This window comes from Microtus oregoni, unplaced genomic scaffold (assembly GCF_018167655.1).
Source record: "Microtus oregoni isolate MIOR12 unplaced genomic scaffold, Mior012 000036F_ref0000092, whole genome shotgun sequence".
In the NCBI taxonomy this organism is placed as follows: Eukaryota; Metazoa; Chordata; class Mammalia; order Rodentia; family Cricetidae; genus Microtus; species Microtus oregoni.
Window position 1 is genome coordinate 9549152 of NW_024543095.1, and position 26313 is coordinate 9575464.

General features: G+C 42.5%; 2 protein-coding genes across 2 annotated transcripts in view; both read left to right on the top strand.

Annotated features, from left to right (window-relative positions):
- The window catches only part of LOC121433086 (interferon-induced, double-stranded RNA-activated protein kinase-like), an 80932-nt gene that overhangs the window by 900 nt on the left and 53719 nt on the right, over nt 1-26313 (top strand). The gene's annotated exons all lie outside the window — the stretch shown is intronic.
- Sult6b1 (sulfotransferase family 6B member 1) lies at nt 7406-25133 on the top strand. Its single transcript, XM_041631340.1, has 7 exons — nt 7406-7604; nt 9088-9200; nt 15205-15294; nt 17803-17929; nt 21683-21777; nt 22297-22453; nt 24977-25133. The coding sequence occupies exons 1-7, from the start codon at nt 7406-7408 to the stop codon at nt 25105-25107; spliced, it is 912 nt and encodes a 303-aa protein (XP_041487274.1). The 3' UTR covers nt 25108-25133.

The following is a 26313-nucleotide window of genomic DNA, read 5'->3' on the forward strand; positions in this document are numbered from 1 at the left end:
AGATAGATTTTGCATCATCTGGTGTGTCCCATTCTTAGAGGGAAATGCAGTCATCAACGACGTTATGTTGAATGTCGATAGGTCTGTGAACAAGAACTCCTGGAAAGACGCTGGTTGCTTGGCCAGAACTACAGTACTGAGGAGAGACTGGAATAATCTCTCCAAAGCTTGGTTACCTTCTTTTGAGCTAATTTAGCCCCTTGTCCACCTCTCTGTCTAAACTAACGTTCTCTGACTACTTTAGAGATCTTTGGATCCTAATAACGTCGTGGACCACTAGCGCCTTCCAGCCCAAACCAAACCCCAAAGAATGTCGTCAGACCGCATCTTGGGCCCGCAGAAAAGCTTCCCTCATTTTCCTGTAACCATCTCTCTGGTGTACGCACGCACCAATGTATTTTAAACTTGCCTTGAGTCATGACTTTCTTTGTCCCGTAAAACTATGGAACTGCTTCCGTGTTGGAACATAGAGTTTGGGTAACCTAAATCTGTGTTCCCAGGCCACTTGGCATGCCTCCAGAATAAATTATCTTATATTCCCTTTAAGATGAGAGCTGTGTGTGTGTGTGTGTGTGTGTGTTGTCGAGGGTTTAAGTTATTTAGAAGACAGATAGGTATTCTTTTTAAAAAAGATTTATTTATTATGTAGAATTCTGCCTGCATATACGCCTGCGGTCAGAAGAGGGCACCAGATCTCATTACAGATGTTTGTGAGCCACCTTGGGATTAACCCAAAATTGAACTCAGGAACTCTGGAAGAGCAGCCAGGGATCTTAACCCCTGAGACATTTCTCCAGTCCTAGGTAAGTATTCTTAATTAATTATTAAGAATCCCCATACCTTAGAGACACCTCACGCATCACCCATAATGCCTTAATCAGCTCTCTCCTCTCTACACAGACATCTGAGATGTAGAACCCAAGCCTTGCTTTCTATTTTCTTGCCAATTTTCACAATAAAAGTAAATATAGTCCCTTAGATGTTATTATTATATTCTAGTCTCTTTGGTGCGGGAAAGTACTCTGCAGGCTATCAAAAGAGAAACGTGGATACCAACCCAGCCACAAAAACATTTGATCTACAATCTGCCCTACCTGCAGGATCTGCTGGGGCAACTGAGGTGCAGAACTTGTTGGAGTTGGCAACCAACATCAGAGGTAACTTAAGGCCCAAGCCACAAGAGGGAGCCCATGCCTGATCCTGCTTGGGTGGCCAGGAACCAGAGAATGGGTAGACCAGAGACCTAGAGTCAACCAAACATAACAGGTTAAAAAAAGAAGAAAGAAAGAAAGAATTCCAATGATATTTTATTATATTTATTGATTGCTGCCTTGTTCTGTAGTCATCAAAGAGGCTTCCTCCAGCAGCAGATAGGAACAGATGCATAGGAGCCAGCCATTATGTGGAGAGGGAATCTAACTTGGTGGTCTCCATTGGGTTCCTCCTCTCAGAGACCAGGGAACCTCAGGGAAAAGAGGAAGGAAAGATTGTAGGAGTCTGAGGGTTTGGAGGACACCGGGCAAATGTGGTCCACTGAATCCACTAAGCAGGGCTCCTATGGGCTCATAGAGACAGAAGCAGCAAACACGGAGGCCTGCAGGGGTCTACAAGATAAACTGCATATATGTGTAGCTGTTCTGCTTGGTGTTTTGTGGAACTCCTAACAGTGGGAGCAGGACTGTCCCTGACTTTTTTGCCTGCTCTTGGGACTCTTTCCATCTTGTTGGGTTGCCTTGTTGGTGTAAAGACTTTACCTTGTCTTATTGTATTTTGTTTTGTCGTGTTTGATTGTTATCTCTTGAAGGCCTGTTCTTTTCTGGAAGGAGATCTATAGAGGGAGTTGATTTAGGGGAGAGGGGAGGTGAGGAGGAGCTGGGAGGGTGGAGATAGGGGAAACTGTGGTTGGGAGAAGAACTTATTTTCAATTAAAAAAGTAAATATTGTCCCTTAGCTGTAATCATTGTTATTATTATAATATTGATCATGATGGAGAGACTGGTCTGTGGTGAAGAGCATTTTCAGCTCCACCAGAGAATGGCAGTTTGGTTCCTAGCACCCACATAAGGCTGCTTACAGCCAGCATTAACTCTAGCTCCAGGAGATCTGGCTACTACAGGTACTGCATTCATACACACACACACACACACACACACACACACTTACACACATACACACTAATAAATAAAAAATAAGGATCATGTGTGTGCTTGCGCATGTATGTGTGTGTGTGTGTGTGTGTGTGTGTGTGTGTGTGTGTGTATGCAGATGCCAGCCAGTGCCCATGGAGGCCAAAACATTGGTACTGGGAACTGAACTTGTATCTTCCAGAAGAGCAGCAATCACTCTTAACCACCGAGCCATCTCTCTAGCTCCCATTGATATTTTAACCTCCAACATGGCTTCTACAATACCACAGAGAAAACAACCTAAACAAAAATGACGACGGAAGATTGCCCAGCAAAAAGGAGAGAGACGGTAAAGCTTTCTGCTTCATTTGTTGAGAATGGGTGAAAGTTTTCCAAGATGAAAAATTTAAAAGGCATCATGTAGCTGCACATGCTCCCAAATTCAGTGTGTGACAGGGACAGCGGCAGGAGGGCAGAGAGCATCGCTGGAAAAGGTTCACTTTCTCAACACAAAATGTTTGAAAAGTCCCGGCTCAGATTCTATAGTAACAAACCAATAGTGTGGTGACATACCGTATAGCAAGAGAGTCAGAACTGCTTCCTGATGCTGATTTTCTTGAGCAGTGCTTGCAGAATGCTGCAAATATATATGCCCTGAAAAAAAATGATAACTCTAAAATCTGTTTGTCTCCCTAGAATACAGCCAGGCAAATGAAAGGAATTTGAAAATCTATCCAAGGAAGTCAGAAAAATAGAAGTACTTGCTTTAGATTTAATCATGGGCAATGGCTGACATCACTGAAGCAGCAAGAATGACTTCTGGGGGTTTGAATGGCCCCCGTGAGCTCCTGTGTTTGTATGCTTCATCACCAGGGAGTGGAACTGTCTGAAAGGACTACAAGGATTAGGAGGAAGTGTGTCACTGGGGTGGAATCTGAGGTTTCAAAGGCCTACACCAGGCCCAGTCTCTCTCTCTGCCTAGGAATCAGGACATAGAACTCTCTCAGCAGCTTCTCTGGCAGCACGCCCGTCTGTGTGCCACCATGATCCCTACCATGAAAATAATAGATTAACCTCTGAAACTGTGAGCAAGCCCCTACGTAAATGCTTTCTTTCATAGGAGTTGCCTTGATCATGATGTCTCTTCACAGCAATAGAACAGTGACTAAGACATGGCTCAATTTGCCGTTTTATTAGTGGTCCTTGTGAGAAATGCAACGTCATTCAAAAATTTAGTGTCCTTAAAAGGCGCAACATAATCAAGAAACTTATAGGAAGCAGTAAAACATACGCTAAACCCATTTTCTTTGTTCCCTGTCACCAGATCTGTTGTAGTTGATGCCCCATTAATGGTAGGTAAAAGAGAGAGACATATTGGGGTTTTTGTTTGTTTTGTTTTTTGTCAATACAGGATTTTTCTGTGTAGCTTTGGAGCCTATCCTGTAGACTCAAACTGGTCTCACATTCACAGAGAACTGCCTGCCTCTGCCTCCCGAGTACTGGGATTAAAGGCATGCACCACCACCATCCAGCTGAAAGACATATTTGTAAAAGTTAATAGAAGATGATACAAATGCCACTCTGAACTCACATTTAATGAAGTATCATCAAGAACTTTTATGCACAAAAGCATTACAGATGTATGATATGCAAATCATCAAAACCAAGGATTCTATAAAGGATGGGCAATTAAAATCCTTAGCAGTCCTGGAAATTCTTGTAAAACATTGATGCTGATTAGAGCAACATCATTGACTTTCCAGAAACAAGATGACTAAGTTAAAGCCAGATGATACAAAGAAATGTTATTATTTGAGACATGTTATCAAGTTGTTTATGGTCCCAACACTGAGTTTAATGCCCAAACTTGATGAAAGCTACCATACAGAAAATTTGACTGTATTTCTTTTCTAGATTTCTCAGGTCTTGACTTCCAGGAAACACGAATCTCTCACTTCAAAGTCACAGCGCACCCTTCCCTTCGCTTCTACCGCACCTACAGTTGTGAGCAACTGTTTTCAAAAGTGAGTCAAATAAGCGAAATTGGGAAGCACTTTGAGAGCTCACTGAGAATCGTAACCACTTCCATCCAACCTCAGATGGATGCAGTAGGATCTCAAATGCAATGTCAGAGAGTCCCTGGTCTGACTGCTCTGTGTTGCCCTCTTTTATAGTAATAAAAAATCAGTATGTTCATTCTCTTTATTGGTGATCCCAAATGATACCCATTGAACAGTTTTGAGACTCTCTGAGCAAGGTGATGCATAACTGGGATCCTTTTGTGAGGATATTTTTGCTTATCTGTGGCGACTGACGTCGTGAAGATTAGACACAGTAGTTTTTTAAAGCTCACTAGTTTTCATTAGCATTTGCTTATTTGTGTGACGCACGACAATTCTTTGTCCATTGTGACCCAAAGAAGCCAAAAGGTTGGACTCCTCTCCAAAGGATGGGCATACCCCTGCTCTAAAGGGTCACTCTGCAAATGGAAGAAGGACTTCAAGAGTCTCTAAGGTTTAGTCCTAGGCCACATCAGAAAATAGTTCATTCACTGTAAAAGAAAGGGGGGGGGAAAAACAAACAACGAACGAAAAGGCCTTCATTAGAAAGAAGCCCTAGCCCTAGAAAGGACAAGAGAAGAGGAAACTCCTACTTACCTGCCTTAAAAGACAGCCACGAGGCCAGCCTGCTTGCATGTGCCCTGTGCTACTTCATCCCGGCTTTGCTTATTCTTCCTTATTTCAACCACGCGTTCTCTTTTCATTTTTCTCACTTGGGGAATAGGCACCTATAGCCTAGATGAAGATAGGAAAGAGAAGTTGATTGAGGGGATGATTTGGGAAAACAAGAGGGACCTTTAAATATGCCATCAGTGTATCTATATCCCAGAACCTGAGTGACAGGACACAGTGGAGGAGAAACTAAGAATTAGCTGACTTTCCACATTGCCTGCCTGTGCCCCATTCATCCCCCTATCCCTCTCCTACACTCAGAGCCTCCTATAACCACATGGATTAGTGTCAGTGGGATCTGGACCAGGTCCTCCTCAATGCTTTATTTACCAAGAAACAAGCAAACGAGACCAAGCTTAAATCAGTCTTGAATTCTAACCTACGGCCAACAAAGACTGTCTGTAATGTGAGCACTAATCCCACTGAGCAGATGGGCAGGCCATTCAACCAGTTCCTCTTTTCTTTCTTGAGAGGCAGATTCTTAATTACACCTTCCCAACCACAGTGAAAAATCATCCTGTTATTATGTAATAGAATAACTTCAAGTGGCAATCACATATGAAAAACGTAAGAACATTGAGATACTCATAATTCTGATTCTATCTTTTCACAGACTTCTAAAGTGAATACTCAGAAATGTAATCAAATCCAGATTCCCCATTCCTAGCTAGGAATTCTCCATGGTCAGTTCTTCGCCCTTTAAAAAATGGATGCCATTCTCCTCTCCTGCTCATGTAATAAACACTTAAATTAAGTACTTAGCTTTCATGCTAAACAAACCAAAAAGGGAAATTTAAATATAGCTCTGGGCAGAGTGGTGATGGCGCATGCCTTTAATCCCAGCACTCGGGAGGCAGAGGCAGGTGAATCCCTGTGAGTTCGAGGCCAGCCTGGCCTACAAGAGCTAGTTCCAGGACAGCTAGGACTGTTACACAGGGAAACCCTGCCTCGGAAAACCAATACATACATAAATACATACATACGTACGTATATGCATACATACGTACATGCTTACATACATACATGCACATACGTACATACGTACATGCATGCGTGCATGCATGCGTACATACATACGTACATGCATACGTACATACATACATACATATATATATACTTGGATAAAATACAAACTCAGTTACTACTCATATTATTCCACAGTTCTTCTCTTCCTCAGACATTGTAAGACAACAAACAACATTTTCACAGCACACATCTGTGCTCGTTCTAACTCACCAGGCCCGTCACCTTCCGCTAATGCTCCACCGAGGGGCTGGGCTCCTCCTCACCCTTAATGCTTTCTTTTCAGTCCGCTCAAAAATCTTATGAACTTCTTCATCAAAATGCAAAATCGTTACAAGAGCAATTCCTTTTAGCTGACAAATCATCTGGCCCCGCCCTTCTTGTTGTTATTATATACTTTCTCCCGTCGAGGACACTCATCACAACTAAAAGCTGACAATGGTCTTGTTTCTACTAGTAAACACTTAAAGTAAATTTGCAATTTATAAAATATGAATCATGTAACTGGAATCCCCTAATGATCCACAGGATCACGCTATTGTGAAATGACACCGTTTAGTATTTAAATGGCAAATTTTAAAAACAAAAAGGGGGTATCTACACCCACTAAGTCCTCGCATACTATGCTACATTTAGCCATGCTAAGTTTTATTTTATTTTATTTTATTGTATTGTATTGTATTGTATTTTTGCAACCAAAAAAAAAGCGTTTTGCTCTAAAGGAGACAAAGCCTAAAGTATATGTTTAATGGAAAGACTTGGAAACTAACCAACAGAAAGAGCCAGAAGCTCTTCTAACATCAGGGTGAGGTTACGCTTGTCTTTCCAGAAGTGACCGGAGGCCCAGATGGCTCCTGCTTGATGCATCTGACCAGGACACATCCCAGAGACCACTGTCCACATGAAGTGTCAGATGTACAATAAACCCATCAAGGGGAGATGTACCTAGAGATAGCTCTGCTGGGTTCTCCCCTCCAAAGTTCTTTTCTCACCCATTGCTGTATTGCTAAATGAGTGAAGATGAGATTCACAAATCGTTTCAGTAAAAAATTACAAAACCGAGCCCAGTATTCAGGATTGTCCCTAAATTGGGGCTTTAACCACTTAATTAAATTACCCTGTGGTTTCACTGTCACGCTAAGCGGGATGTATTTGGAAAACTGCCCATCAAAAGCAAACCAGAAGGCTTATTCCAAGAATTTCTCATAGAAAATTCAATGTCTGGTTTTATTAAATATCTACTTGTTAGATATTTAATGTCTATTAATCTTCTGTTAGGAGATTTTGTTCTTTTTCTTCTGTTGAGTGGGATGTCCGCCGTAACACGATCGGCATCTGTGATAGCAGTCCCAGAAGCCAAGCCTGTCTGCACCTGTGGCTCACCTTTTGTGACGGCGGGATACACAAACAGGATGAAGGAATGGATGAGAACCGGGTGATAGATTTCCATGCGCCTGGGAAGGACTATTAAAGACAACCACTGTACGGGGTGACACCGGCTGGATTCATTAGCGGGGAGCCAGCATGGCTGACAAGTCCAAGTTTATCGAGTACATTGATGATGCTTTAGAAAAATCTAAAGAAACGGCGCTGTCTCACTTGTTTTTCACCTACCAGGGGATTCCCTACCCTGTTACCATGTGCGCCTCGGAAACTTTCCGAGCTTTGGACACCTTTGAAGCCAGAAGCGATGACATCGTGCTAGCGTCCTACCCGAAGTGTGGTAAAGAGAATCTTTTCCCGTGAGCGCATTCTGTGTTAGTTAGGTAGGGGAGGGTGCAAGGTGAAGGTGGGAAGAAGGAGCCTCGTCTCCACATGGAACTCACTGGAAATCAGCAGCAGCAGGGGAGGGCGGGGAGCGAGACAGTAAAGCAAATGGGTTGTAAAGTCAACAACTGAAAACTTGAAAAAAACAAAACAAAAATCCAGTAGGCTGGAGGAAGAGGTATGGCACGTGGGTGGAGGGAGGATAGGCAGTGCCAAAATAACTAAATATGAATATTTTTGACAGAAAGCAGAAGCATGACATTTCTGTCATGTATGTAATGATTTCCATGTGCTGGACTTCTTTTCAGGATCAAACACCAATCCTCCTGTTTCTCAAATCTGTTTTGTAAAATCTATCATCAACGGAGAATAAGAGATTAAAAATCTATTTTACTATATTTTATATCATCTGTTTTGTTGTTGGGTTTTTTTGATTTGGATTTTTGTTGTTTGCTTTAATTTTGAGGTTCAGGGTGGCCTAGAACTCACAATCTTCAGCGTCAGCCTCCAGCATGCTCGGTTGCAAGCGTGAGCTATTCCGTCTACTTCAGCTTCTTTTGTTTCTTTCAACTGCTGCTTATTAAAGCCCATTTCTTAACACTTTCTGTTCTCTTATTCAATGCTGGGATCTATTCCTATAGATCAATTTAGGATGATATAAATTATATAAAATAGATATTTCTCTAGCATAATATTCTTCAAGGAGCGCATTCTATGTGCAAATCACATCAGGGAGACACCTGTGCCTGATGTGGAGGTGAACATCAGTAATCTCTGGCAGGTGGTTGGTAAGTTAGAAACCACTGTGGGTGGGGTACAGTGCAAAACCCTGCCTCAAAACGAAAAGGGAAGTGGAGGGAGAGAGGGAAAGGGAAGAGGAAAAAAATGTGAATTTTAAAAAACTTAAAAATTTCCCAGTACTAAGGAGGCAAAGGCAGGTGATCTACAGAGCAAGTTCTAGAACAGCCAGAGTTACTATACAGAAAAATACTGTCTCAAAAAGCCAAGACCAAACCAAACCAAAAAAAAAAAAATCCTAAAAACATTAAATTCCATGTTAATATACATAAATGCTCTTTTCTCCAAAATTACGTATTTCCGCAGCCAGAGTTCTTTCTAACTCTAAAGAAGTGAATGTGCACATCATGGAATAATTGAAAATTGAAAATTTCCTCTTCTAGGGCGGCTGGAGAGATGGCTCAGAGGAATAGAGCACTGGCTGCTCTTCCAAAGGTCCTGAGTTCAATTCCCAGCAACCACATGGTGGCTCACAACCATCTGTAATGAGATCTGGTGTCCTCTTCTGTACTGCAGGATACATGAAGGAAGAAACCTATATAAATAATAAATTAAAAAATTTCCTCTTCTACTCGCTAAAGTGATGCGTCTTTGTTATTAAGACTCCTTAATGGGTTTCTATTTTCTGTCTTTTCTTTCAGGTTCAAACTGGATTCTCCACATCGTCAGTGAATTAATATTTGCCGTTTCTAAAAAGAAATACACGTGCCCAGAATTTCCAGTTCTTGAGTGTGGAGACGCAGAAAAATATCAGGTTAGTACAAACAGTCTTTTGACTTCAGTGAATGAGCGCAGGGAGACTCTTCCTCTGGAGCCATCACCTCTGAGTTCAAAAAGTATTAATAATATCATGCTAACAACAATCCCTGAAGTCAGTTCTTGTTTGCTTACCACATCCTCAATCCTCTTCTGGTCTTATCTCATTTTCTTACAAAAAAAGCCTAATCACCATTTCACAGAAGATGAAACTGCCATCCTTGCCCAAGATTAAGGAGATAATAAATGGCAGAGCCAAAATTTGAATCCAAGCTGTCTGATTTGAGTTCCGAAAGAATTTAATATAAGGCTGTCCTTACTAGTAGTAGCAATATTTTTAACTTGGGGGGCAAGTAATCCGAGAACACCCAGGAAATGAACTAAAGCCAAAAGATACCAGCATGGGTAGGATGCAAGGCAGAATCCCATCTTCGCTAATAAGACACTTTTAATTTCCTTATCTTAATGACGGCTTCTGTGAATGTGAGCAGCGAGGAAATGGTCAAGTCTGAATGAGGGTTCAAAGAGCCACACAGAGCACGTAGTTACTATCACTCTCTTTCCCAGCAGAACTGACTGGGACGCCAGTGTTCAGGAGTAAGGGGCAAGAGGGAGACTCTGCCTTGGGTCCTTGTGCTTAGACAGCAGGGAGAAGATGGACCAGTCTCTCCTGAGCCCTAGGTGTGTCAGAATGCGGAAAGGAGGGGAAGCTGGACCCAGAGGGACCCCACTACTGCAGTAAAACATCCGGAAATGTTAACCATTAAGTCTCTCCCGGAGCAGACGGAAGAAAGAAACACACTGGGTGGGAACTTTCGGGAACAGCTTCTAGGAATGACCGCACAGTCCACATGATTGACAAATACAAGCTTCAAAGTTCCACAGGTAGAAAGAAGGGAGTCCGTTTCCATGGGCTGCGGGAAGTAGCAGGAAAAGGCAGTTTGAAGGACAGCTGTTTGAGGACTTGATGCTGAGCGGGAGGCAAGCACTAAATCCTGATCCAGGCTGGCGTCCAGGGCACCTTCTGAAGAGGCAAAAGAGCGCTCAGCAGCCACATTAAGGCCCAGGGTCCCACACTTGGGAGAGTGGTCCATGCTCGAGTATATCTGATGGAGGCTCAGACAGAATAGGCTCAGGCTTCGGGGCCAGAAGAACGGACATCAGCTTAAAGATTTTGCTGAGAGAAGAGACAGGACACGCAGAGAAAAGCGAGCAGCTGTCACATAGCCTTGCTCCTAGAGACGGTTTAGCATCGCCTTTAGAGAGGATGCTAGCATATGACCAGCTTTTTTTTTTAAATTTTTAAAAAAGAAAATAAGCTATCTTTTTTCATTATACATACCAATCAAGTGACCAGCTTTCCAACCTATACCTTTAAACCCTATTACATCACAGCCTATGATCTTTTTTACTTTATTTGCCAATGTCATTACCTACCTTCAATACCAACAGCTTATTTTATGTTTGAAACAGGGTTTGGACTGTTGACTTGCATGTTTTCCCATTACGCATGGGATTGTTTCTCCATGAGAGTATATTTTAATTTCAAACAAATTATCTCAAACAAAAGTACATAACAGAAACCATTCGTAAGTGTGGGGGGGTACCCTGTGATGCTGCAGAGAGATTTGATTCTTTGTCAAGATTATGTTTTTCAAGCAGGATCTCATGTAGCCCAAGCTTGCCTCAAATTCCCACTGTAGCCAAGGCTGAGCGTAAGCCTCTGGCCCCCTTGCCTCTGCCCTCCAAGAGCTGGAGGCATGTTCCAGGCATGTTCCAGGTATGTTCCAGGCATGTTCCAGGCATGTTCCAGGCATGTTTTCAGGCATGCTCTACTACTTTCCCAGTTGCCAACCAAGACTTGTGACACGTCAGAACTTGACTGTGAACTTTAGTGTCCTTGGGACAAGGTATTCCTGTTCCTCAGCGGGGGTCATTCTCCTTCCCTAGCCCCACTAGTGTGACTATAAAGCCACCTGTTGCTACGGGCTCTTTCTAGAACCCTCCCCTTTCCGTCTTTGCCAGCTGTGGAAGGAAAGGTGCGCTTTCTTGTTAGGGAAAATTCCAGCTGTAGTGAAAAGATCTAAATGACTTTTGCAGCCAGGACATTCTTGAAGAATCTAACTCCATTTTAAATATTCACTAAAGAGGGCCTGGAGAATTGGCTCAGGGGTTAGAAACACTTGCTGCTATTTATGGGGATTGAGTTTGGTTCCTAGCACTCAATTGGTAGCCCACGACCATTCCAGAGTATCTAACACTGTCTCCTGCCTCTGTAGGCACCAGACACACGCATGTTACAATACATACGTGCAGGCAAGACACTCATACACATAAAATAAACATTTTGTTTTTAATTAATTAACTTTATTTATAGTATGAGTGTTTTGCCTGCACCATGCGCGTGCCTAGTGCCTTTGGAAGCCAGAAGGGGGCATCAGATCCCCTGGCACTGAAGTTATGGATAGCTTAAAGCCACCATGTGGGTGCTCGAAAGTGAAGCCCTCTACAAGGGCAAGAAGTGTCTAAACCACCAAGACATCTAGGCTGAAGGTTAGTCAGAACAAACCATTTCCAGTGTGTGTGTGTGTGTGTGTGTGTGTGTGTGTGTGTATTCCTTCCTGCCTTCCTGCAGAATGAAGCATAATTGTTTTCTTGTAATATAGATCACAAAGCCCCACTGACTAGCTCCAGAATTACCAGAAAATCTTCTAACTCTGTTTTAGGTTTTCATAACTGCAGTGTACCAGAAGTGTTTATTTTTTTTTTTAGTTAGACATTTTAGGGGCAAATTTCTATTTCAATTATAATTTAATTGTGTCTACTTTTTAATTTTGGGGGGATTTATTTATATTTATTTTATGTGCATTGGTGTTTTGCCTGCATGTATGTCTATGTGAGGGTGCCAGATCCCCTACAACGGGAGCCACAGCTGTGAGCTGTCAGAGAGGTGCTGGGAATTAAACCTGGGCCCTCTGAAAGAACAGCCAGTGCTCTTAACTGCTAAGCCATCTCTCCACCCCCAACTGTGCCTCCCTTTTTAACAGCAGTATGTCTTTTATTTTAAACAGAAATCAGTGAGAGGATAAGTTTAAGTTAATAGTGATTCAGTTTACAGACAACTTCCCTGAGAAATAACCACACTGACATCCAAAGGGGCTGTACCAGCTGCATTCCCACCAGCAATGCAGAAGTGTTCCCTTTACCCCACAACCTCTCCAGCATAAGTTGTCATCAGTGTTTTTGATCTTGGCCATTCTTACATGTGTAAGATGGAATCTCAGAGTTGTTTTGATTTGCATTTCTCTGTTGACTAAGGATGTTGAGCATGCCCTGAAGTGTCTTTCAGCCATTTTAGATTCCTCTGTTGAGAGTTATCTGTTTAGGTCTGTACTCCATTTTTTTTTTATTGGATTATGTGTTCTTTTGGTGTCCAATTCTTGAGTTCTTTGCATATTTTAGAGACCAGACCTCTATCTGCTGTGGGGTTAGTGAAGATCTTTTCCCATTCTGTAGGCTCTCGTTTTGTTTTGTTGACCTTGTCCTTAGCTTTACAGAAGCTTTTCAGTTTCAGGAAGTCCCCTTTATTAATTGTTTCTCTCAGTGTCTGTGCTGCTGGGGTTATATTTCAGAAGTGGTTCCCTGTGCCAATATGTTCAAGTGTACTTCCCACTTTCTCTTCTATAAAGTTCAGTGTGCCTGGCTTTTTTTTTGAGGTCTTTAATCCATTTGGACTTGACAGACACCTTCCCTGTAAGACACATTCAAGCGTCTCTGAAGGAGCCCTATGTAGAATTGGTCTTCATGTAGCCTTCGGCTCAGCTGCGTTACCCATTGGTTTGAATAAAGTGCTGTGCATCTAGTTCCAAGACAATTGCACTCTCTTCTAGGCTGTGCCGCTAATCCTCCTAGTAACTTTGTCATTCTGTATGAGTCCTTGTGTGACCTAGGGCCAAGCAATGGAGGAGGAACAGTACGCTATCGCTTAATCTGAAAATGACCATCTATTTGATGTTGTACAAAGCACCCAAAACCTCAAAGCCTAACTCTAATCTCTAAAACAGAGGCTCCAATGTCTGCCTGAAAACAGTGTTGTGAATGGATGTCAAGTTATTGCAAACGCCACCGAAGACAGCCTAGTGCCCTTCAGCCATCGTCACCACTGATCACCACTTGGACTCATACTGTTGATTAATTTTTTTTAATTTTTCAAAGTCTTGATTTATGTTCTTTTGACTTGATGTCTCCATAGCTATTTTTAAAGAATTAGCTACAAATTTCTGAATATTATTTTATCACTAGAATTTTAACATAACTTATGAAGCTTTGTGTGATCTCTTCAAGCGAAATGAAGCCTTGTCTTCCAAATAAAAATTATTTAAAAATTAAACACTTATAAAGAATATAAATTAAGAACACTTCACTATTTAAGAGTATTTGTTTTTCAGACAGGTCTCCTGTGGCCTAGAATTCACTGTTTGCCTAGCCTGCTTTGAATTCATGTTCTTCCTGCCTCATCCTTCCTAGTACATATATAACCATGCCTTGAGGTGTCCATAAAACTTTGTTCTTTTTAGTCATTGGTGGAAATAGATAACAGAAAATAATAAATTATTCTGTTCCGCAAGTGGACAAACATTTCATAAATCATTTCTCAGATATTTAGGTAACCCAGGACATCAATTACGTTGGGATATTTGATTGTATGGGATTAATCCCAGCACTCTGGAGGCAGAGGCAGGAAGCTCTTTGAGTTGGAGGCTGACCTGGTCTACAAAGCAAGTTCCAAGGCAGTCAGAGCTATGCAGAGAAACCCTGTCTCAGGGAGAAAATTGTATCTAGGGGCTAGAAAGGTATCTCAGTGGGTTAGAGCCTCTGCTGTACAAGAACAAGGACCTGAGTTTAGATCTCAGATTCCACATAAAAAGCCAGGTGCTCCCATAATTCCATTGCTGTAGGTCACAGGGACAGGGGAACTGCTGGGTTTTTGGCTGTCAGCCTAGATTCGTGTTCAGCCAGAGATTGTCTCAAAGAAACAGTGTGGACAGTGCTGCAGCAGGCCCCCAGGGCCTTCCTCTGGCTGCTAAGGTACCGGTACAAACACATACATGCAAACATACACATTCCACACTCACAGATATACATGAGAGTACACCCACACACACACACACACACACACAAAAGTTTAAAAACAGATCTAGTTGTTAAAAATGGATTTTAAGGGGGCTGGAGAGATGGCTCAGCAGTTAAGAGCATTGCCTGCTCTTCCAAAAGTCCTGAGTTCAATTCCCAGCAACCACATGGTGGCTCACAACCATCTGTAATGAGGTCTGGTGCCCTCTTCTGGCCTTCAGGCATACATCTAGACAGAATATTGTATATATAATAAATAAATATTTTTTAAAAATTTATTTTAAGGAACAAGTCTTCTGACTTGGATATTTCTATCAGAGGCCATGATAGAGAAGAGATACAAATAAAACAGCGAAATGTGGGTTCTGAATTTGCTTGAACAGAAAGAATTTAAGTGACCAAGATTGAGAATGAAAAGCAGGATCCAATAAAATAATTTAGGTGAGATTAATGATTTGTTTATGATTCTTCATGAAAAAAATTGGGCACAGAAAAGAAAGTTATTACAGAGTGCTTGAAGCCACCACTTAGATGCCATGCTTCTAGGCAACTGAACACACACACGTGCACACACACACACATACATTCACACACTCAGACACGCACTGTTTCATACACATATTCTCTCACAGACACACATCCACTCAGACATACCCTCCCACACATTCACATACCCTCAGAATGGTCTCACACACTCTCACGAACACACCGTCGTGCACACGCATTCTCTCTCACACACTCCTACAGTCATACACGCACTCACACACTCTCGAAGACTCACATACATTCTCTCATGCATATTTGTTCACATACCCTCTCACACACACACACATACACACACACACTCACCTTATTGTGCTATTTTGTAGAGAATGAAGCTGTTTCCTTCACCAAGGATCCTGACAACTCACCTCCACTACGACAAACTACCTCAGTCTGTCTTCAAGAGCAAAGCCAAGGTGAGTGAATTGAGACATATTAAAAGATTTATTTTCGTTTTGCATATGTATGTGTTTTGCCTGCATGTCTGTATGTGTATCTGTTATGCCCAGATCCGCAAAATCCCCAAAAACCAACAATGAGACCGAGTCCTGTATAAAAAGAAAAGAGCCTTTATTCTACACAAGTTTGCAAACTCGGACTCTCCGTCTGCCCAATGATAGGAATAACCGGAGAGCCCCAAGCTAAGTTAGGGTTGGGTTTGTATAAGTAGCATAGGTGGGGATGAGGGATTTCTAAGGTTCAGGACCCCAGATTAGCTGACATCTCTCTAGGGGTGTCCTGGTGAGTGTGCTGGCAGGTGATCCTATCTACAATGGTTGGAACATTAGAAATTTCCTTTGGATGGTGGTGCCTGGGTAGTCTCAGTTTGTGGTCTTTCTTAAAGTAAACTACTGAGACTCAGGCCCCTACTGATCTTCTCAAGGCTGGGTCCTACGTATTGAAACTTTTATGTATACGTACAGGCCATCCTTTTATTTCTCTGGATTTTGTCTTGACCTTGATTTTTGTCAGTGATAGAGATCAAAGCCAGAGCCTCACAGGTACTAAGCAAGAACTCTACCACGGAGCTAGTCAACCCTGCAGTTACCGGCTTTTGGTGTGATGAGCTTGCTCATACTCATGGAATTTGAATATGTGAAATGCGTAATGTAGTATTTCTTTTGTTGTTTCTTTCTTCCCATGTTTTTGCTGTGGCTGCATACAAAAATGCACTTCAATTTGTATAGAAAACAGACGTAGAATAAAATGTGCAGTTTATTGTCATCAGTTTTACAATTCATAGATTTCAAAATCTCACTGCTTTTAAAGAATATAGCCTCATAAAATTAGCAATATTTTTTGTTGCAATCTGCAACCATGTAATTTCTGAATTTCCCATAGAATAACAATAGCCATCAGACAGAATTGCTGTTGCTTTGGCTACTCTTACCATTTGCTTACAAATCTAGCACCAGGAGTGGCAAGGCAGGCCCGCAGCCCCAGCACTGAGTCACGCTTTGCTCTTATTCATCCATCTTCCCCGCTCCTCCCACCCTCCTGCCCCCACTCTTCTGGGTCCCCTTCTGCTTCATATCACAGGTATTCTCCCCCCCCCCCCCCTTGAGATCTCTTTTTCCTTTTCATGGTCTGCCTTCTATTTTCATGATCTACACACACACACACACACACAGACACACAGACACACACATTCTGCATATATGAGCTCTTCCTTTGAGACTGCCAGGTAAGGAGAAACAGGCAAAAGCTCCTAAAGCCCTTGAGGAGCAGGCTAAGCAGCACTGACTTGTTTCCAAAGGACTGGTGCTGCCCCCTGCTGGTTTCAGCGTCCACTTACGTGGACTTTTACTCTAGTCCAGAAACTTACCCAGTGGAGGAATCACCTTCCCGTTTTTTTCAGAAATCCTCTTGACTTTTGCCTGTTTCTCCATATCTGGCTTCTGCTGTGAAGGCGAACCCTAACCCAATCCAAACCAACCCCCGCCTCCTCCACACAGCAAGGGGCTCCCGCCCCGAAGGGATTAGACACAAACCACACCCAAACACCTGTTTTCACAGAGAGATCCTTTATTAAGTGAGTTTTAGTCGCTGCTCACTGACTCGGGCAGAAAAACAGCAGCAAAATGCCCTTGCAGGTGTAAGTTTTAAGACGAGAAAAGGGGAGGTCTATTTTGAATGGCCATGTTAATTAGGTGAACCAAAGGGGACTTTTGATTGCTGGACTTCAGTACTCTGATTGCTGGATCTTAAGTAGGCAGTCTCAGAAGGAGGAAGTGGCCAAATAAGGGAAGAGAACGTCGTGGCTAGCTTTAGAAATATAGCCTAATGGTTTACTGAGACAGAGGGAAATGGGGGAGACGGGCAAGGCCTGCCAGAGCCATAGGCTCAGAGTGGGCTAGTGTCGCTTCGAGCAGCTCAGCTGTGTCCAGGAATTGAAACAGGAAGTGTCTGAAGTCTTGCTTACACACGGAACACTCATGCACTCCCCGGCAATCCCTTGGTCCTCTAGCACCATCCCTTGGTCGCCTTGGGATTCAGTTTGATCTTTCCAGTGCTCGTTTCACAATTTTCATTCAAAGGCCACAACTGTCGTTGGAGAAGGGAACCACGGAAATGGAGGTTCCACTCCATCTGCATTCCTGGACTGGCGCCTCTACCCCTAGTACTCATAAACCTTAAGACTGGTTTACGATTATCTGGGATTTTACCTCAGTCTCCGAGACTGTGCTTGTCAAATTGCTCTGCTTTGCCTTTTCGTTTTTTCCTGCGCCTGCCCTTTGTGGTCTGTTTAGACCATATCGTCATTATTAGCTAAGGTCCTCTCAGTGTCCCAGACTTCCCAGCTGTGTTTTCCCACTGTCCCTCTTGCTCTCTGTATTGACACAATTGCGACGTTGTTCACCCTCTGGCTTTTCCAAAGTGCAATATACAAAGCTGCATAAATTAACTTCGTTTTTGTTCCCTAGATATTGGTGATATTTCGAAACCCTAAGGATACAGCAGTGTCTTTTTTTCATTTTCATAACGATGTCCCGGATATTCCAAGCTATGCCTCCTGGGATGAATTCTTCAGACAATTCATGAAGGGACAAGGTAAGCCTGTTAATAAAAGAATTTTTCCTTTGGCAAACGAACACATAATTTTGAAAACATAAATGTAAAGAAGAATTAGGAAGCTCTTGGGACCAAAAGGTTGTGTTTAAATGAGGTTTTACACAGACCTGCCAAGCAATTCCATGCGTCTAGCAATTACAATCCACCTTTGGTTTCAAAGATACTCCAGACCCGTGCAGAGACCTCTTAATACCACTCATGTTGTGGTGACCCCCACCATAAAGTTATTTTTATTCCTACTTCAGAACTGTAATTTTGCTGCCGTTATGAAGCATAATATAAATATGTGATATTTCTGATGGTCTTGGGTAAGCTGGGTGAAAGGGTCTTTCGGCCCCCAAACGCTGACCCCCAGAGAGCTAATGTCCTGGAGAGTTCAGTTGTTGGACCGTGACTTCTAAGTGGTTACAGAACAGATTCAGAAGAGAGATGTTATTTAAGAGTCATGTAGAAAAGTACTTCTGGGGCTGGAGAGATGGCTCAGAGGTTAAGAGCATTGCCTGCTCTTCCAAAGGTCCTGAGTTCAATTCCCAGCAACCACATGGTGGCTCACAACCATCTGTAATGGGGTCTGGTGCCCTCTTCTGGCCTGCAGGTATACACACAGACAGAATATTGTATACTAAATAAATAAATAAATATTTAAAAAAAAAAGAAAAGAAAAGCACTTCTACTTAGTTTCTCTTGAGCCACGGAATTATACAGTGTCGAAAAACCCAAGGAAGATTAAAAAGCTTTTAAAACCATAAGTTGTATAACTACACCAAAGACATTTTTGTTAGATTATGTAAACATCCTATCTCCAGTTATTAATAACTACTATTTTAAATTATTTATTTTAGTTCTTTGATAACATCATATGTTTATAATAAATTCTAGCCTTCTCTCTCCCCATTACCTTGTATTATTCTCCTTGCTTTTCCTTTCCCATTGAAACCTTCCTTTCCCTAACAATTCCCCTTCCTCCTCCCTGTCTTGTTTTATTTACGTGTGACTCGCTGAGTTTAAACAGGATTGCTGTTTTAGTTTTTTTTTCTGTCACTCTGTTAAGTAAAACACCACGTCCAGGAATGCTTATAGAAGGAGTTTGTCAGGCGGTGGTGACGCATGCCTTTAATCTTAGCACCTAGGAGGCAGGGGCAGGAGGATCTCTGAGTCTGAGGCCAATGCGGTCTATAGAGTGAGTTCCAGGACATCTGGAGCTACACAGAGAGACCCTGTCTCAAAAATAAACAAGCGAACAAACAAACAAACAAATAAAGGGGTTGATTCAGGCTTACAGTTCCAGAAGAATGAGTTCATGGTGACAGAGGAGCAGCGTGGTGGCTGTAGCTGGAAGCTGAGAGATCCCATTAATCTGCAGGCAAAAGGAGAGGGAGGGAACAGGAAATGACTTGCGGTTTTGAAGCATCAAGGCCCGCTTCTGGTGACACACTTCCTCAGCAAGGCCACACCTCCGAAATCTACCCAAAGAGAGCCACTGACAGGGAACCAAGTATCCAAATATCTTAGCCTACGGAGGACATTTTATTCCAACTACCAGTTACTTATATGAGCATCAGTTTTTATACCACAGAAGAAAGCGACACTCACCCCCCCCCCCCCACACACACCATTAATAATCATTAAGTCTCTCACTGGGGCCTTATGAGTGCTTTCTCCTTTCATGATGAAATAATAACAATTAATTTCCTACTATTGCTGCTTCTTCAGACACTAAATTAGGTTTGTAATAGCCATGCTTTCCCTTAAGACTCATGACCAACTGGAGTAAGGCCTACTGTATAGCTAAGAACACTAACAAGATGTTCTCTCAATTGCTAATTGCCCCACTTGCTTAAGAGGCAGAGAGCCTACGTCCATGAGTACCATGGCCAGAGGTATGTAAGCATCTCCTTCTAACAGTGGCTAAATTACCATAGAGCACACAGTATAGTCTACGCTCTTTAAGAGAACGTGTTCTGTAAGAGTTTCTCTGAGAATAAATTAATAAAGCTGAGAGTCCCTCTCGGAGGCAGTGAAGACCCAGAGACCTGACCAACTGCTTGAAAGAAGCAGAAGCCACCAAGTTGCCTGGAAGAGTTTTAGACCTTAGTCACTTGAAAAGGGCATGCTTCAACCTGCTGAGCTGCCTGCAGGCTATACTCTGTGCTCCAGGTGTCCTAGCTTTTGTGAGCTGCCACTTGATGGCACAGCTGTCTTTGGGTCACTTCTGCTCCTGTAAGTAACCCCTCACCCCTACTTCTGTGAGTAACCACAGTGAAATTCATGGTCCAGCAAGTTGGACTTTGGTGGTGTCCATACTTTCGTCTGCTGTAAGCTCGCTATCTAGGATGCATGGACGTTTGCATCTCCCCAGGGAAAGTTTTGCTACACAAAACTGCTTCTCTATGCTGATTTTAAAAATTGCTGCATTTAAGATGGATTCCATGTTTTGCTACATAATGAAATGATTACTAAAGTCAAGCATGTCTGTCCGACATGTCCAGCATGTCACACAGCTGCTTCTCTGTGTGTAGAGAAAGAATCACATGCATTTGCTGTTCCCTTAGCAACCAGTATTTCGTTATACAATTCAGTATTCATAACAACAGTCCTTATGCTGCACTAGATCCAGAAGTCTAGGTCACTACACTTCTCTTCTCAGTACTCCAAAATATCAAAGGTGTAGCTTTGACCTCCATCTACCCATTTGTTTCCTTCCCCATCCCTGCTTTCTGTATGTATTCAACCTTTAAAAAGATTCCTCGTATAGCTGAGACCAAACAGTGTTTTGTCTCCTTCCCTATTTTAGCTAGCATGATGCCTCCTAGGTTCATGTAAATGCCATGCATGCCAGCATCTCTATTTTCATATCCCACATTGTTCCTGGACACCACAATTTGTAAAGGCCACTTTGAAAGGCGTTTGACACAGCAGAAGCCACAGCACTCCACATACAGGGACACTGCATACAGGACTGGCTCCCTAGAAAAGATTAATATTGGACCGAGTCACATCAGCAAGGCAAACCCGTTAGGAGACGCTTATGAAGCATCGCTCAGCATGTCTCCATTCATCTAGAAACACTTCACAGAGACTGTGTGGAGTCAGGCGGGGTAAACCCATCACGCAGCTCCATATACATAACATGAGGAAACATTCAATGATGATGTTTGGTACTTGCGGGACAATCTAAAGAATCTACCCCACTGCATTCATTCTTTCTGCCTCCTTATTTGATTGGCAGTAAGATATGGCAGTGATAACTTGGACAGGATTTCTTCTGTGCAAAATTCTTCCACTCAGCTTCAGAGCAGCTGACCATATTGTGGATGCTGTGTCTTCAGCCGTCTCAGCTCCTGCCGCTGTAACTCCCAGCAGTGACGGACTGTGCTCTTGAATTGCAAACCAAAATAAGCTTTTTTTTTTTTTTTTTTTTTTTTTGCATAAGTTGCTTTGGTCAGAGCATTTTATCACAGCAACAGAAGGGAAACTCAGACACACGCACTTTGTCTGAACTATCTTGTCCCTCCCATTCTCAGGAATGTCTTATAGCTCTGGCCAGATCATTTTCATAACCTGCTCAGAAAAGAAGACATGGATAAAAATGGACAGGGAGAAAGGCGTATGCCACCTCTTTGGAGGCAGATTTGTAATAGGCATAATCTCCTTTGAACACATATCCATATGTTTGTATCTATTTTCCTCAGTTATGTAGTTACTTTAAAAGCTTTTTTCCTTTGATTTTAGTTTCTTGGGGAAGCTATTTTGATTTCGCAATTAACTGGAACAAATATATTGATGATGAAAATGTTAAATTCATATTATATGAAGATCTGAAAGAGGTAAGATTATGGTCATTTATATTCAAGGGCAATATTTATTAGTGACCACAACACAGAGCATATACTTGGGATGCCTGATTGTGTGAACAAATAGCGTATTCAATATTTAAAATTTTTGATACCTAATAAAAAACTAGAAGTCCACTACACATAAAGAAAGGCTTAGTTTGTTTGCTAGGTAAATGAAATAATGATTGCGGATTAATAACTGCTCTCTTTCCCTTTGTGATGGACAGTCCGTGTTAGCAATGGAAGAAAAATAGGTGGGGCTCAGTTAATTTAACCAAGCCTGCATTTGTTTGTGGGTTGAATTAGGGAGACCTACTTCCCTCATCCAGGCTGGAGAAGAAACTTGCTCAGCCCAGGAATGGGTACAAGGACTTCAAAGGGCTGTGCCACATATTACCCTTTCTCAAAAATTAATGGATGAATAAATAAATGAAGACTGATTTAAGAAAAACCTTGCCCCAGCAAACCCCACTGAAAGATGTTTATCTTTTCAAATATTTTTGCTTTCAGAATCTGGTTGTTGGAATAAAACAGATCTCTGAATTCCTTGGCTTCTCTCTAACTGATGAACAAGTACAAACTATCTCAGCCGGGTGCACCTTCCAAGCGATGCGGGAAAACTCTCAGGAGACGCATGGTGCTATCGGCCCCTTCCTGTTCCGCAAAGGTAAAGCGGCTCTCATTTGTGGGGTGTTGTGTCAGCCCCACGCTGAGAAGGAAAGCCAAACCATGGTGTCTGAAACAAGACAGAGTGTTGTCTTTTCTCCTTTAATAAGAATTCAGGACAGGGGGAGCCTGGAGCTGTAATTGGTGGCTGTCCACTGTCCTTTGCGCACTAAGTGCCCAGTGATGGCAAAGCAGCAGCTGGAGCTCCAGCATTCAGGACTCAGGTAGGAAAGGGAGACAGCAGAGGAAGGATCCTGTACAGTAGCTAATCTGCCCCTTCTGGAGTTTTCCACTAAGCCCCATTCAGTGGTTGCCTGCACTTATTCATCATCCCTCCCGACAGCGGTCCTTGGAAATGTAGTTTCTTATTGACACTAGGTGCATTGTTACTCACTGAAAGTCAGAATTTTGCTAATACACAAGGAGGAGAAAATGGTCACTAGGAAGGTAATTGGGTATTTACAGACAATTTTACTTCATTTCATTAGAGTATTCTAAGTTCGTATCAAGTTCTATAATTCTATAGGTTAGGACTTTCCACTTTCATTTTATTGAATATTTAATGAAAATATAACAATGTTTAAAATTTTTATTACACTTAGTGTGTGTGTGCCATGAGATGCACGGGGTGGTTAGAGGACAGATTGTGGAAGTCAGTTTATGTGGGACCTGGAGCTAGAACTCGGGCTGTTAGGCTTGGGGGCAAGCGCCTTCATCTGCTGGGTCACCCCATCAGCCCTATAACAAGACTTAAAGGTAGCATAGGGAACAGCAAGGATGAGCACAGCTAATGTGGGAACTGATTGCGTACTGACCGGAAGATTGTGTTAGGGTTAACGTTTGTAACAAAAGGAAACAAAAGATTTACTTTTGCGATGTAGGAAAAAAGCTGAAGCCCCAGGATGTTGCTTTTCTGTTGTCATACTTCAGGATTTGAACCGAGTCTATTCCTTATGTTAATTTTTTGACTCATCTATCTTAAATACCCAGTATGAACGGAAGATGAAATAGGAACCTGGCTGTAGCTGGATTCCTGCATAACTCTGCTTCTTATGCCTTATTCAGGGGGAACTAGAACCCATGCATTGTTCATCAAGTGTTATTTGGAATGGAAAACTCCTACAACGAAGTAAATCTGATGTTCCTTGTAGCGCGTCCAGAAGGCTGGGGAATATGGAAGGGCAAGAAAATAAAACACGAGTCATTTACAGATGTCATCAAAAATTTAAATTTCTCCCGCCTGAGTCAGGTTTTACTTTTTCACATGTTCCCTCCCAGCAATTTTCTGTTGAGGACAGTTTTGTCTTGTTTCATTTCCTTAATGCGTCATAACTGTTTTGTCATGTCGGTGAGCCCGTTTCATCAGGACACATTTCAGTGCTTGTGCGACATAGAGCAGTTCCAACTGAAAACATTCAAAGAGTCCACAGAAAGAAATCATTTATTTTTCATGCGTTTTTTTATCCTCTGTGTGTATGTACATTTGGGTGTGAGTATATATGTACCTTTGAGTGTGTTAAAGTTATCTCAATTCAGGAAATAACCAGGCTAGCTAAACGATAAACTATTATATTTTTATTTATTATAAGGAGAAAAACTCATGAAACAGGAACAAGAAGTCCAAGCTCAGTTGTGCCGCAAAGAGAGCGCATCTGGGCCGAGCAAAGACACACCCTAACTTGGTCCCGCCTCTTAAAGATACTTGGTTAACAGGCTTCCCTATCATCAGTGTATATGTACGTGTTGGAAGCTCACATGTGCATGTCACGGTGTGCATGTGGTGGTCATTGAAGTTGCATAGTGTTGGAGTGGGTGTGGCCTTGCTGGAGTGGGTGTGGCCTTGTTGGACTGGGTGTGGCCTTGTTGGAGGGAGTGTGTCCCTTGGGGTGGGCTTTCAGGTTTCAGAAGCCCAAACCAGGCCCAGTGGCTCTCTCCTCCTGCTGCCTGCAGATTCAGATGTAGGAGTATCCCTTACAACTGCTGTGACCAACGTGTCTCTTCTAATGGTGACAACTCCTATACAATAAAGCATTTAACAGAGACTTGCTTACAGTTCCAGAGGGTTAGTCTATGATCTGCATAGAAGGAAGCATGGCAGCATGCAGGCAGATGTGGTAGCTGAGAGTTCTGCATCTGGATCTGCAGGCAGCAGGAGGAGAGAGCCACTGGGCCTGGCTTGGGTTTCTGAAACCTGAAAGCCCACCCCCAGTGACACACTCCCTCCAACAAGGCCACACCCACTCCAACAAGGCCACACCCACTCCAGCAAGGCCACACCCACTCCAACAAGGCCACACCCACTCCAACAAGGCCACCTTTTAATCCTTTCAAATAGTGCCACTCCCTAAGCATTCAAATATTGAACCTATGCGGGCCGTTCTTATTCCGACCACCACAACTATGCCGCGTTAACCTTTCAAAGTGAACCACGGAAATAACAAAAGATAAAATTGGGAATCATACAGGATAAAGTTAAGAAATACCCTAACCTAGGCCTGAGTCTTTTGTCCTCTCTGTGTTATAGGTGAAGTTGGTGATTGGAAAAATTTGTTTAATGAAACTCAGAGCCAGGAAATGGATGAAAGATTCAAAGCGTGTTTAGCAGGCACTTCCCTTGGAGCCAAGCTGAAGTATGAGCCACATTGCCTGGCTTGATTCTGGCCAAGCTGGATGACTTAACTATTTTCTTTTCCCTAATAATAATTGGATTTATATAATTACATAATAATTCAACTAAATAGTCACATAATGACAATCAAATAACATGTAATTCTGAATAGTGAGGAAGTTAACGGCTGAAGTTTTTGAGCTCAAATTAAATTTTGTCCTCTTTGTGAAGAACTGGAACATTGCTGTCTGTGTGCTATTCTAGGGTTGGACTCACTCAAAATGGGCTTCCAAATGCTATACATTTTCTTAAGCTTTTCTCATTAGGAAATTTCTCATTATGGATCAAACATTTGTAGCAATTATCTCAGCCGTACTGGTGGGTGGAGTTCCATTCTGACTCTGCATTGGCATCAGGTTAACATGACGCAAGATTAGCAGCTCCAATTTGATTCGAGATAAATGCATCTTCATCTACCCTGGCACGCCATGCCCGCAGGTCCCTGGATGAGCTTCCCTCAGGAGTCCATGTAGTTCTTCTAACTACATTCTTTAAGTCAAAGCTAAAACTTAAGTTTTTGTACCATACAGATTTTTTTTTTCTCCTGCAGGGCAATAAATAGTCATGTGGAACTAATAAAAGAATATAGAGAATGTTCTAGAAAGATTATCCTCTCTGGCACTTCTCAAGCATCCTGCCACACAGGAGGCAGAGGCAGGAGGCTCACTACAAGTGTGTAGTCTAAACAAGTTCTAGGTGAGTTAGGGCTCCAGGCAGACTCAAAGCAGCAAACAGAGAAACGGGAAAAGACTGCTGGGAAACAGTGAGGCAGAGACTCTTCCTGGGCTTCACACGGGGATAGGAAGAGTTTGCCAGAGTAAGACGTGGGCTAGATCCCGCAGAATGGTCAGACCTCAGTGGTGGAGCTCACCTAGCCCTAATGAACTAGCCCAAGTCTGCCATAACAAAGAGCCAAAGCAAGCCTTAAGGATCAAAATGAAGGAAAATAATGTACTCTTTGCCAGTTGAATAAAACAGAAACAAAGCAAAATTACCAGTCAGGCATGATGCTGCTCCTCTATAATCCCAGAAAGAACAGACAAAGTCAGACAAAAACAAAAACCTCAATGTTTCCAAAATTAAATGATGAAAATAAAGCCCCCCCCCCGCACTATGTCTGCCATCCAATTGGGATTTTCCAAGTATGCGAAGAAAATGTAATGTACAACCAAGAACGAGAGCAATTAATAGAA